This window comes from Gavialis gangeticus, unplaced genomic scaffold (assembly GCF_001723915.1).
Source record: "Gavialis gangeticus isolate Ggan-Ray unplaced genomic scaffold, GavGan_comp1, whole genome shotgun sequence".
NCBI lineage: Eukaryota > Metazoa > Chordata > Crocodylia > Gavialidae > Gavialis > Gavialis gangeticus.
In genome coordinates, this window is record NW_017729030.1 from 49,386,203 (window position 1) to 49,401,165 (window position 14,963).

Genomic DNA, 14,963 nt, shown 5'->3' on the forward strand with positions numbered 1-14,963 from the left:
ATCCTCCACCCTGACTTCACCTGTCCTCACTACCACATGACCCCTCTCCACCGATGGGTGCCTGCAACTTGCAGGCCCTCACCACACCCTGCAACTACCCCTGCCCTCCTTCCCTCACTTCAGGGGCTTCAGTCTGCCCCCTCCCCCCCACTTAAAAACAAGAAAAAATATAAAGGAGTACATGAGCTGAAACAGAGAGAAGGGGTACACTTGTTTAAAAAGGTTAAAAACCCCTGGAGTAGCTGATATACCATAAGTTCACATTCTAGCTTCCACTGACGTAACAGTTTGTGTTGAATAAGCTACCTTGTGTTAAAAGTATCTACACAGGGCATTACAGCATAATATAAATATGCACTTCAGCTTACTTCCCCATAAAGGCCAGCTCTTACAAACACCAACTCCTAAATATAGTCCACACTATAGGTTACATGACAATTGCTTTTTTCCCCAGGTATGTTTTCAGGTTACCATGCATTTCTTCATAAATGAACGTCCTTTTTTTCTAGATTTATTTTTGATGGGATAGATTTATTTAATTTCTACTTGTGTTTTATACTTTGCTGTGTTACAAGCCTCATTCTAGATCACAGCTCCTCCTCCTTGTGAGGAAAGTCTATTATATATCTGAAAGGCACATAGCAGACTGACACAATAGAAGAGAAGAAAGGAGGGTTTAAAGATAAAAAGGATAATTAGGAGATTGCCAAACAGAAAAAGGTCTAATAAAAGGGTTGAATTTTGAAATGCATCAGCATGTTTCTGTGTATAAAAGCATGAGCTCTTTCTAATCCTGATTTCAACCTTTCCACAACTGTTCCTGCAAATGCATGAGAAATTCAGAGAAGGACAAAACTTTACCGACACAAGCTTATAATACATGGGACCCCTCAAAAACAAGTAATGTCTTGCAATGCTTAATAGTCATGCATTATTTATATTACATCACAGTAGGAGGGAAAAGCCGATAAGGAATACATTAGCTCTATAGCTTAAAATAAGTCAAAATCATGATAGGTCGTCCTGATATATAATAATGTGATATACTATAAAAACACAGAGAAAGACTAAGATAGCAGGGGGGTATGATGTGTGTCTATTTCTATGCTGCTGTTCAACACTTTTAAAAAATGGAAGAAAGGTGTGTAACTAAGTAGTGTAGAGAAAACACACTAACATTAAACCTAAAAACCAAAGGCATGAGAAGATGAGGCAATTATACCCACGTACTGTAACTACCCTGCTTTCACCTCCACCACTACAACACAACAAAACTAGGGTAAGAGACCTCATATTACAACATAGGCTCAGAGCTGGTAAGACTGCTGCATTTCAACAATCCCCAGGCATATCTGTTAGAGCAGCTACAGCTATGGGAGCACTTGCTATGTTATATAGTGGTTATGCTAGTTGTGAGATTTACAACCATGAAGAAGAGTTGCAAATATACACCTTCTCTAACTTCATTTTTCATGTCTTTGCTTTTTAAGCTTTAGTATTAGGTATGTTTCTGCTCTGACCAGCCTTAACTGAAACAATACATCATCTTGTTTATATGTGTATAGTTTAATTGTGGGACCAACTTAAAATACAGCATGTCTTTAATACTAAAGGCATGATTAATGACATGCTGGCTTATAAAGTTGTTCAGCATTACTAAGAGAAGTATGCAAATTAGAGTGGAGGAAATATTAGTGCCACATACAGAAGCTGAGCTTGTTTAATGCAAGAATTTCATGGGGTGATCAAAGTTTCTTCCAATCTTAGCATCTGTGATTCTAAGTAATGCTGGCCTGCCCTATTCAACCCAAGTGTTTAACTTGTATGTATTAATACAAGTATAAAAATGTGAAAATGTATCATTAGATCAACCAATGCTATTTACATTTGCAAACATCTCAACAATACCTTACTGTGATTTAAAAAGTGAACAGATGCTTCTCCATTTCATAGCTTTGTATTTTTTTTTTTAGTTTCATAGATTTCATAGACATTTGGGCTAGAAGGGACCCCAGAGGATCATCGAGTCCAGCCCTCTGCCCCAGGGGCAGGAAGTCAGCAGGGATCACAGGATCCCAGCAAGATTAGCATCCAAATGTGTTTTGAAGGCATTCAAAGTGGGTGCTTGATCCACCTCCGGCGGTAGTCTATCCCAAAACTTGGGGGCTCGGACCGTGAAGAAGTTCTTTCTTATGTCCAGCCTCAACCGATCACAGTGGAGTTTGTGACCATTTTAGCTTGTCAGCACTTGGGGGGCTCTGGTGAACAGTCATTCCCCCAGAACCTGGTGAGCACCCCTGATAAGTTTAAAATAAGAGCACCATCAGATCACCCCTGAGCCTGCGCTTTTCCAGGCTGAAGAGTCCCACGGCTCTCAGCCTCTCATCATAAGGTCTGTTTTCCTGACGTTTGATCATGCACGTGGCTCTCCTCTGCACCCTCTCAAGCTTCTCCACATCCTTTTTGAATTGCGGAGTCCAAAACTGGACACAGTACTCCAGCTGCGGCCTCACCAAGGCCGAGTACAGCGGGAGAATGACGTCCCGGGATCTGCTTGAGATTAGTTAGGTGACTGGAGAGGGGGAAAATATTGGCCATAGGGAGTGGGGTACTAGAACATGGGCACAAATCCCAGAGAGGGTGAGTAGGACTAGCTGAGCAAGGAGAATCGTAGAAAATTAGGGTTGGAAGGGACTGGAAGTGGACATGTAGTCCAACCCCCTGACCGGGAAGAGACAGGTGAAGAGTACAGACTGAAACGGGCTGGGTTAGCAACAACAGACCTATGACAAGATACAGGGGGAGGCTTGTGGGGGAAGAGAAGCAGGACTGACCAGACGATACATTTGTGTAGGACAGACAGGGTCAAGCTTGTGTGAAATGAGCAGGAAAGTCTGCCAGCTACAGCAAAATTCCACCGAGTACTGGGATGGAGCCCTACATTCCTTAGTTTCACCACTCCTCTACTTTGCGTCAATATTTGAGAACCTCCCACCTTCTCCAGCAAAGTGTGCGTGCCATTCCCTGGAGTGCTGGTGCACCTAAAAGAAGAGAATTTACTATTGCTATTAGTTATTCTGTTACGACAAACTTCAAAGACCTGTGCTGGATCTAAAGGTTGTGACACTGATGGAAGAAACAGGTAGATGTAACTGACTCTACATGATAAATTTTCTGGGGATTTTGTATTAGTTTCCTTTTTTTTTTTGGAAAAGAAAAACAAGCCCTGCAAAACCTTTCAAACAAAACTGTTTGAAGAAAACTATTAAAGTTGCAAAACACAGTGCATATACATTATGATATAGTCTTTGATAACTTTCAGTCTTTAAATAATTGGATCCTATCTTTTTCCTGGGGCTCCTGCCTTATTCAATGCACTAAACTTGCTCACAGGGTTTAACATACCTCTTCAGTAAAGGAGACTAAAGTGTTTGTAAGCTCCCTGCCTCATTTGTCGCAGAAATGGGAAGGTGTCCAGTGAATTAAATAGGGAACAGCAGGAATACAAAGAAGGGTCTCAAGCAGTTGAATGCTGCCCTAGAGAGAATCCTGCCTGTGTCAGACTTCCTGTATGATGCTAAACAAATAATTTAAACCAGACTTTAGAGGTGGTTTGGTAATGGCATGTTCCAGATTTTCTCTGAACCTGATGGCAAAAGCTCTAAGCACCCCTGTAGTACTTTGATATATGCAGTGCTATATGCTAAGCTCCCAGGAAAAAAAATCAGGTCCTCAGTGTCCCAAATTGGGCACCCAACATTAACGGGCAATTGGACTTTTAATTTCTTATGCTTCAGCTCTCCATCTGTAGAAATGGACAGCCAGCCAGAAATATTCTGATTAAATACTTTGTTGTCGGAATTTGCCAGTTCATTGACATTAAAGCATTCTGTGCATGACGGAGTTCCAACAGGACCTTTTCTCTGTCCAGCTCCAAGCAGCATCCCTCTTCACCTCAAAGAGGCCTTGAAAAGATATATTGTTTGTGAAACCTTGCAATACGATGTGCAAGTGACACACACAAACTGATGAGGAAAGTAATAGTTCTACTTTCACAGTAAGGTTTGAATACAGTATGGTGCATACAGTCTACACTCACTGAACAATGCAAGGGAAAACAAAATAGTGATTAGATGTTCATTAAGTGTTCACCATGTGCACTGAATAAGACAGTGGTCTTGAGAAAAACAAACAAACAGGATATAATCATGCAATTAAAGAGTATATAATTATGAATTGTATGATAATTATATAGAAAAACAATTGAGGTTGCACAGGCAGTCACAAAATCTGGAATTTCTTCACTTTTGAGTGTTTGATTTTGCAACCTTAAGGTTCTTTTGACACGATTTTTGATGTTATATGCAATCTTATACCTAGTTAGTCTAGGATTTTTAGTCGTATGTAAATTGGGCTTTATAAAGGTAAGTTAAAAGGCTATCCTCATATAATGGTATAAGCAAAGAGTTGAGTTTTAATGTGGAATATAAAACAGTTTAATAATATTAAGCTGCTTTAACAAGTCAAAACTACTAGGAAATCAAAGCTGAAATTCTTGCTGCCTGACTCATGCCAAATTGCCTGTGTTCCTGTTTTTAGCTGTGCTGTATTTTAACTTTAGCCACCATATGTTTTGTCTGTCTATAGCACTGGTGAAATATTAAAGTTAGCGTGAAAGAGATGCAGCCAGAGACAGTAAATAAAGGGTAGGGGGATTGAGGCATGTTGAGGACATCATAAAGGTTAATAGGAGTAAGAAAAAAGGAGGTTATGACAGAAAACAAAATTATGTAACAAGGAGTGGGAAAGAAGAACAACTAGGAGTGGCACCCCTCTCAAATATCCTGCAGCCAGAAGGATAATTCATGTCTTCAAGTTAGTACCTAAACACAGAAACTATAAAGGGCTTAGTATAGAATTACACATAATGTCTACATTAAAAGAATATTAAGCCTAGGTAATCTCAGTTCTACCCCTTTGTGTATATACAATGTGGTAGTCTTTAATTACATTAATTTATCCTATTTTTGCCACAGGACCTTGCCCGCTGGTAAGTAGGCTGGATGCACAAAGGGGGAGAATTAAGGTTGCATAAGCAAGAATGTGTGTGGGATCTCCTAACTTCTGAGCTCTTGTTTTTGCAATTTAGATGAGGTTTTGTATTTGTAATATGTGTGTGTGTATGCGTGTACACAGGCATGCATATATGTATTATACACACACACACACACACACACACACACAAAACACTGAGATACATTAGCTCAGATTAATCCTACCCAGTGTAGCAGGGAGTCTCTTTTGCTGTGACTTAACACATTGAGGAGCTGGAGACACAGGCCAAGGAAGCTCCTTTCTACAATACTCAGTTTCTAACAAATTGTAATATAAATGATAGTACCTGATATTCAGTTGGCATATGGAAACCTAGAGGTCGCCAAATTAAAATAAGGGAATGTGAGCTATTCACCCTTTTACTCTTCACTTCTCCATTTGGTCCATATTTTTTTTTCACTCTAGTATCTTAAATATGCTACAGATTTCCCTCACCTTCCCCAAATGTATTGCTAAAACTAAAACTCCCTGTGCTTAGAAGCTGTAACTATGTTTTATCCTTTGGAATATTTTTCTCCATTTTAAACTTCGAAATCAAGGGGGAAAAAATGGAAATGCTGATGCCATTTTGTCAGAAGCAGGAGTGAAAGAATGGTATAATTAAGTGGTGTGAATGAAGGCACCACTGATTTCACAAATAGAAAAAAGCAAAATATTGGACAGAAATTTATTTATTTTTAAAGCCATTACTTGTTTAGTTGTGTATTATTCTTTAAAAGAGTTACTTGCCTAGCTGAAAGCATAATGAACAATTTCCATTTTTTCCAGCATTCATATTCATCCTGGTTTTGTCAGAATAAAAATAGGAGATCATGCCTACCAATTAATAGATAAAGTTTAGTTCACTTCGATGGACTGCTTTAAATGTGGCTTTGTGTCTTTAACTGTGTGACACACCTCCCTCCCCAAAATAAATAAATAAATGAAAAGCACCAAGGTCATGGGTTACAAAGACACAAGTCAGAGTCTTTACTTCTGTGTCACCTGAACCACAAATGTATGTGAAAGTGTCTGCTGTCACAATGAACCGATGGTACAGGTTCTTAGCAATGATTTTGGTAATATATTCCTCCTTTACCATATCAATCATTAATGACCAATGGCCCTCTCCTCCATAACTAAACAGGAAACGTACTGTATAGAAAACATGGTTTAAATATTTTAAAGACTAGAGTGGATTTGGAAAAACTGACTAAGAGTCCTATGTAATGAGTTTGCATTTGCTTTCTGTATTTAAGGCCTGTGATGAACTGTAATGATTACTCCCCAATAAATTAACTTTATTTACTGTCATTTTGAAACAGACCCTTTTTGCTTGTATTACTTACTCTTCATATTCAGAAAAATGAATATCTGTCCATCAAGAGAAGTCACTAAAGTCAGCACTGTTCTAGAGAATCTCAAGCACGTCTGGTATTTCTGAGGTGGAAAGTCACTTAGATACTCAGTAGAGTATCCTTACCACACCCTTGTACATCCAGAAGCAGCAAAAGCTGCCCTACGTAGCAAAAGAGCCATTTCTACATAGTCATAGAGAAGTAGGGCTGGATGGGACCTCCAGAAGCTATCTAGTCCAACTCCCTTCCTGAGGCAGGATTATCCCTATTCAAATAATCTCATACAACCATAATCTAAACTCGACATAAGACTACCCTCAATCCTGACGCAGCACTAATACCCTAAATTGCCACAGGTAAAGCAGAGGAAACATGGCAGCCGATATCCTGCTTCTATAATATGTTGTCAACATACGCTCAAGAGGGCCATGCCTCCCACTACAGAGGAAGGCAAAAATCCCAACCGTCCATACCAATCTTACCACAGGGTAAAATTCCTTCCTGACCCCAAATATGGTGATTGGTCTAACCCTGAGGGAAGGGGCAAGATCTTTTAGCCAGGAACTTCCAGCTTTGGTCCCAGCAGGAACGCTGGCATACCCCCACTTGAAGTCCTCAGCCTTGCCTGTAGCCAACACCCAATGCCTCTGGGAAGGCTTAAAAATACCTTGACACATATAGCAGAAAAAGAGCATCAGCACTTTAGTTTGTCGAACTAGGTATTTGACCTAGAATTCTTCCCTAAATTCTGAATTACCATGAAACATTACAGTAACAATGTCTCCTCTTCAAATTTTCCTAGAATATCATGATGATTATGACTACTATCACATTAAGGCAGTGTTGGGGTAAAAGTGCTGAATAATTTTTCTTGATTAGTTACATGAGTGACACATGCAAAGGCTCAGTGTTTTCCTGAAAAGTATCTTTTTCCTTGTGGACTCTTCAAGTCTTGTATTGTGTACCACCCAACATCTGAAGCCTGCACAGACTGAACCAATAAACAAGGGAACAGACATTCACTTTTGATTTTGCAAATGCAGCCTCATGCCTGCAGTGGCCCAGGCTAGAAGGTGAAGGTTGCTCAAGAATGCTTCCCTGCTCAGCTGCAGCAGACAGCTTTGGCCAAGGCTAGCTAACGCACCCTGAGAGTGGGGTTTGTGGGGGAGGTGCAAAGCATCCTGAGATGCTTGGGGACTGTGAGTTAACTTGAATCTGGAGGGGACTTGGGACAGAGGTTCAATAAACCCATTTAACCTAAATCGGTTAAGTCTGATACTATATCCATCCAGTTTCTTAAACTGGTTTTGGTGATTTTGAAAGTGGTTTATGTACACTGAACTTCTCTTGCATTACAGATTTGAATTGTTTTCCAATCACTTATACTGGCTTCTGCCCCTAGCCTTAAGGAACTTTTGTTATGTATACACTACACACCAAAGATCCTTTGAGGATCTGTGTTGCTTTTTCGAATATCAGCTTCTCTCAGGGAGTCAAATCCTGTTTCTGATGATCTCTGTTTATGGAAAGATTTACCTTAGCTGTAATCTAAACTTTTACCTTAAGCAACCTTAAAAAATAATTATAAAATGATATTTAAACAGTTTATTTTTGTTTGGCAGAAAACATCAGCAAGCAAATGACAGTGTGTAATACTCTGCCTTGCCATGCCAAGGGGTAGGTTCACATTAGAGATTAATGTCATGGCATTGATACAAAAGCCCTCTAAACTGAAAGTCTTTTTAATATCAGTCTGCTTGAAACTGAACTCAACTTTTGTTCTGTGCTAGCCATATATCAAACGCCTTATATGAAACAAAGATTGTCTTGCAAGATACAAGCCTCGCTGCCAAAGCCAACAGGAGATGTCAAGGAGGGTCCAAATGAAGTTTTTTCAATACCACGTGTAACTACATCTGTTTCTAATGTTCCTGCTGCCACTCATTTGATCACGTAATGCAGTTTGCTTAGAAGCTCATATTGTATACATCTCTCTCCAAAAGGCCCTTGGTCATTCAGGACTATAAGAGTGAACTGTTTACCCCTTCGATTAAGAGAAGGGATCAATTACCCTCACTAAATTGTGGCCTTCAACGACAACAAAAAGTGGTGGTTAATGAAAATATTAATATGTGCTTTCCAAAGTGAGAAAAGTAGAAATAAAATCCTAGCTGGAAGTAAATGAGGATGACCTGTATTGGTCCCCACAATTACACATAAAAGAGATGTGCACCTCAGGTTTGTCTAGATGGATGTGCCTAGTTTCCCCTGAGTAGCAGTACTCTAACAATCAACTGACAATGCAATAGCTACCTGTGCCCTGCATGCCCTGGGGTACTAGAGGGTATAGTGTAGCGAGGTCTACACAGATGGCTGGCACTGACAACAGTATAAATCACTGCTCCCACACAGTGGGGCTCTTGCATTGTGCCAGTGCAGGTCATTTCAATGCACAGCAATTGAGCTTAGTGCGAACTAAACCCCAATGTGCAGACGAGGCATTGCTCTGCATGCTAGCGTCCATGTGAGTGTGCGTTTCTATATTCGTACCAGCTGCTCAGGACTAGCTTTGTTTTCTAGCTCTGAAATTTTGTTTTAAGTGCTCAGAGGTTTTAGGAATCATTACTGAAAGTTGCTGATATTTTCAAATACTTAACTGCCTACCTGCTCTTCTTGAGAATTCCTGTTTTCCTCACCTCGACACTTTTCTGCCTGCACAGATGCTCACCATGTGGATAAATTACTGAATGCACTGAGCAGTGTAAAACCATCTCATTTGCTTTTGATGCTATGCATTTTACATAAACCAAATGCAACTCAATTCTGTATTCAAATGTGCCTTATTTTTACATAGTTTTTAAAATATTTAAAAACAAAGTTCATAAAAATAAAAAAAGCATGAAGGTGCAAAGAAATGACATCATGTCATTGAATGATGCTACACCCTGGTAAAAGAAACTCCACAAATGATGATACACTGTTTTGCTCTAATGAAAAAAGCTGGAGGCAGCAGCAAGACTCAGTAAGAGTGAATTCTAGAGAGCTCCCTTCACGGTTGTGCTGTAAATACCAATGCTGTATCTGCAATAGGGATATAAACATGGGACTTCAGCTGTGGTTGGACCCCTCAAGATGGGTAGTCTGATCCTTTAAAATTACACAGAATGCAGGTTAAAAATATATATACTGGTGACAGTTTAAAACTGTTGACCTATACAGGAATTTAGCAAAAAGCTGCATTTACATTTTCATTTTTAGAGCTAAGATATTCTGCAGTACTAGGGGAAAAGAGCAAGTTTCACCTTCTCTCAGTATCATGAAGACTATAAACTTATTCTGATGTGTTTTCCTTTATATGAATAAATAATTTTCCCAGTTTCAATACTGATATTATGCTGTTTCTGACCTTTTTTGGCTAATACAGATCCTTGGAAACAATAAAATGAATTTTGAAAAGAAAAATGAACAAAGTTCCTTGTCTGATAAGTCCCTAAAGAAATCACTGCTGTAAAGACAGTTTAATGTTTTAAAGACAATACCAACAGCAGGACTTCCTTTAAAAAGTCCTTTATTAACCTATTAATACGCAAATAGAATGTATTATAATACAAGTGGCTCTATCAGTTCCATCCCTTATTAATAATTAATAACACCATGGTATTCCGAATGAATGGATCCTACCATAGTTGATTCAGGATTTTGGCTGATTTCTGTACAGTACTGCTGTATTTCTACATAGGTGTGGATTTTGTGTCAGTCAATAACCCGCATCCACACAATTCTTCTTATTTTAAAAATACAGAATGAATAGATGAAACACTGAGGGTGCAAGACTCTTTACTATGCATTAGACTAATCTAATGCACAATAAAGTATCCCTGTCTACACAAGTGTATCAATTACTGTGCATTAAATTAGTTTAATGTGCCATTTGCTAGTACCGATACATACAGGTACTAGAGAAACGGCACATTAATTAATGCACTGAAGCACATGTGTAGATCCTGACTGGGAGCACTTTGTTCCTGGTCAGCACAGGCAGCAGGGAGCCACAACTGCTGCCCAGATAAGCCCCAAACTCTGCAGGGCAGGGGGAGGTATCCTGCACCTGGGACAGCTCCCTCCACCCAGATTGCCTCCCAGGGGAACTTGGATCTCACCCTGGCAGAGGGCAGCCCTGGACTGAAATGTTCCCTTTAGAAGCATATTTGTTTCAGACAGGCACACATTCAGATGTGTGCCCAGGCGCATTTTAATGTGCCTGAATTTTCTGCACAGAAATTTCAGGCACATTAATTGCAAGTGTAGATGCACCCAAAATGTATGTTTCAGAAGAAAGAATTATGTACCTTCCAATCCAATGGACTAGAAATATTTTAATATATTGGAGACACATGTTAACTTCCCTTGAGATTCATTTGTGAACCTTATAAATGACTGACTTGTATCACCCAACCTCCTGCCTCTCCAACAAACAGTAAACCTTCCCTCACTGGCAAGAAATAAGTGAAAACTGATCTCTAAAGAATGAGCTATTACTGCAGTACTAATAATACTCTCTGCCTCCCACTAAGATTTTCAATGTTTTAATGAACAACAGAACAATATTTGAAAAATAATTCCATATGTACATTCTGTAAACAGACCTCAGGCTGTCATACAGATTTGACCTGAAGTGCACTGTACTGTACTGCCTCCACAAAAACAAAAGCCAAGCAAGTACAAAGAGGTACATTTATATGAAGACTCTGAAAGCTTGCGCCAAAGATTCTACATGTGCCGTGCAGCACAACTACCCTGCCACATCATAAAGGAGCAAAGGAGTTTGCTTTCCTTTTCTACATAGTTTAACAAAAAGTAATCCTCTTGTAACTGATGGCACCCAAAGATAGACCTTTAGAACAAGATACAGAAGAGGACCCAGGCACTTAATATGCCTGTACATGAGCATGGAGGCTGCTCCAATGTGCTGTAATTACAGCGCTTAGGAATAGACTCCATTAATTGAGTCTGTTGGAGCATGGTAATTACCGTGCTCCAGCAGCCTCCTGCATCTCGTGTATCAGTACCCCCACACTTCAAAACAGGGGTGGGAGAGCTTGAATTAAATCTCGAATGAGCTTTAGTTTAAGTGCCCCCACCACCATTTTGAAGTGCAGGGATGCTGATATACAAGATGCTGCAGTGGTTTAATTAGGGCAGTTCTTGGAACTGTTCTATTTAATGCACTCCCCCCTCCCAGAGCACATGTAAAAGTGCCCTTTGAGCTGGTTTTTTGGAACATGTAGATGCCCAAATCCAATGCTGGAGTAAAACAAATCTATCTTTCTACTAATGCATAATCCTGGAGGAACCTCTATTCACTGCTCGATATGACATTTCTCTGGGTGCCTAGTGTTCTGCTTCTAGATGTCAGGCAAATCTGTCTCAGTTGGAGAAGCTCTATATCCAGCTCCATTATAAACATGGCTGGAATACAGGAATTAGTGTGTTCTACATTTCTGGACAGTGCTAATTTGGTAACCCTGATACAAACCAACTGTGACAGTGCAGCTAAGAATGCAAGATCCATGGGGATGGAAAGACAGCAAACGAGAAAGGGCATGACTTTGTAGTTTACCAGTTAGGACAGTTACCTGGGACAGGGATGTTCTGAGTTCTACTCCCTGTTTCCCAGGCTTTTTCTATATTTTATATGATGACTGATAAATGTAAAATACACAATGTTTCTGGGGCAGGGACCAGAACCGAGGACCTACCACTCTTAGGTAACTACTCTAACTGTGAGGCTGGAGCATCATGCTCTCTTTTGCTTGCTGTCTCTCTGGACCCATGGATCATGCATTCTTGGCTAAAGTCTTTGTTAGACGTAGCTCCTAAAAGCACAAAAAATGAGATGGAAGGCTAGACATAATATTGTAAATGGCATTATAATTCAATAAATACTGTATTTATAAAACTCAGCAAAGATTCAATGACCAAAATATCAGCAATGTTCTTTAATGACACATTTGATTAATGGTTGTAAGAGGTCACATATTTGTTCAACATTAAACGTTTTAGTAACAAGTCAATTTTAAGTTATAAGAGGTGTGACCCTCCAATCTAACACCTTGTGCTGTAAAATGAATTGTGAATGTTCCTCAGGATTTAAGCACTATGGCGCCAGCCTTGCTACCTGGTACAAAAATTATTTATATCAATGATGGCCAACCTTTTTGGCAGGCTTGCCACAGATCAACCCCAAATCCCTCCCTTAGTTATGCTCTGCTCCCCTTCCCCTGCCTGATTAGCTGCCATTCTTTTTGTTTCCTGCCCTATTCTCCCTGCTCAATCTGCTGCTCTGTTTTCTGCACTCTGCCCTATCTGCCACTGTGCTGCCTGCCCCTGCCTTGCTTTACTGTGTGCCACACATAGAATCTGCCCATGCTGCATGTGATGCATGTGCTTCAGGTTGGCTACCCCTGATTTATACCATTGGTCCAGCTTTGGCCCAGATTTCATTTCTGTTCCTCAGGTCTGGAAGCACCTTACATAACTGATAGCTGTGTTCAAAATGGCAATTATGGAATGAGCTACTATTTATCATGAAAACAACCTGACCTTTAAAAGTTCTCCCTCTCTCATGTTTTAGTTGCAGTTTTCCCTATATTTGTCTGGAAACCTCTATCTGACTATGTTTTTAAAAAGTTAATTATCTATTGTCTCCTTCTAACATGATGAAAAATTACTAGTTTACCTTAAGGGGTTTTTACTTCACACTATAAGCTCCCAAAAGAGTCATACTTACATCATGCATGGAGTCAAGAAGCTTAGTCAGTTGGTAGAATCGCTGCCAACTCTGCCCAGAGTTACTTGGACATTTAGTTACCATCTTCTTCAGTTCTTTAATGTAATTTGCCCTCATTTCTTCAAATGCAGCTTGGCTTTTGAGACCATCTCTGGGAACTGTCATTCAAAAGAAAGAGTCCTATATTAATATTCAGTTAATTGAATGTTCTTTTCATATGTACATTAAAAATTAAGCTAATTAGTGGCTAGAGGAGTTACAAAGTGTCTTTGTGTTATACAGGTTCTGTATTTCACAGAGGTAGAAACACCAGAAGTATTTTCAGACAATGCCAGAACTTTCTCCAGATTTGGGCAGGTATGCTACCATTTTGAAATGCAGCCCATGCTACCTAAGCATTGCAGTGCTTTTTCATTTTACTAAAGCACAAAATACAGCCAAAGAGGGCAGAAATCTTTAGAAGCTGAAGGCATTACATGCCATCACCTGACCAATATACTTTGCTTGAGGGGGGAAATGCATAGTACATAATTGCAATGTCTTTCATACTGTACTTAAATTTTAGCTGTTACGTATGGAAATACTAAAACAAATGATATGTTTCTTGTGCAATCAAATAGTGTCTGAAGGTTTGGACATAGCGATCATGTGCGTGATATTTGAAAGTAAGCAATGCCACCAAGCTCTTAATATTAAAAGGGTTTTTCCCCCACCACAAGTAGGCATCCTACCAAAAGATTTGACCAGATATTGTATCTGAGTTTTTCCTCCCATTACCCTTATTCAACATTGCATCTGTCCGACTGAAAGGGGTTGTCTTACACAAAAGGAGTAAAGGCCCAATTCTGGATCATTACATGGCCTAGTTACTAGTGTGAGTCAACAAGGCTATTTATTCAAGAAGTTCCAAAGCATTTACTGCAGAAATACTGAATTGATTTAGAACCATTTGTAAGATAAGACCTGTAGTCAATCTTGGACTTGTCCCTGGGAAGGTTACCAGCAAGGTTCAGCAATATACTAGGATGTTTCAATACTCATTAAACTAGTTAGGTTCCATTGAGCCACTAAATATAACATCATTCTATCAGCTTGGGTCTGAAACAGGAAAACTAAATACTTCACTATACAAGAAGTGAGTTTATTTTCTAAAAATAAAATAAGCTAGACAGTCACCTAAAACAAACTGGTTTTAAAAGTGTGTTGACGGCAACTTTACACAGATACCTTCCTCCCTATTTGCAATCCTATGAACCGTCTTTGTTCTCACTGTGATCACATGAAAACCTTGTAACCAAACTGCTTAAGTGGAGCAACATCAAGAAAGAATTTAGCATGTTTTAGCTGCCTGCAGAAGCAACTACCTGAGGCAAACAAAGTTCTACAACCATGTAATTAGCAAGTACCCTATGAATCACTACCACCATGCATTGAACACCCAGTATGTGAACTCTTGGTTTAGGAAAAATAAAAGAAGCCTAAAGGCAATTATGGCAATCTGCACACCAACAGGAAATAGATTTTACTCTTTACTACTGGAAACTTAGAGAGTAAAAACTATTTTACTCTTTTCAATTTAAAAGCAAATAACAAAAGTAACAATGGTTTTTAGCCAGAATTGTGATCTCAATCCAAACTCATTCAAGGTAATGATTTAGATGTCCACCAATAAAAATAAAGAAATTATCCCAAGTTATGGCACTAGCATAAAATATAAGGAT

The 14,963-nt window shown here is 39.4% G+C and overlaps 1 protein-coding gene across 4 annotated transcripts in view; it reads right to left on the reverse strand.

Annotated features, from left to right (window-relative positions):
* The window catches only part of NR3C2 (nuclear receptor subfamily 3 group C member 2), a 382,693-nt gene that overhangs the window by 14,653 nt on the left and 353,077 nt on the right, over positions 1–14,963 (reverse strand). For all 4 annotated transcript variants that reach the window (XM_019522178.1, XM_019522177.1, XM_019522179.1 and 1 more), the window contains exon 8: positions 13,243–13,400. In XM_019522178.1, coding sequence (XP_019377723.1) covers positions 13,243–13,400 — 158 coding nt within the window. The remainder of the gene's footprint in view (positions 1–13,242; positions 13,401–14,963) is intronic.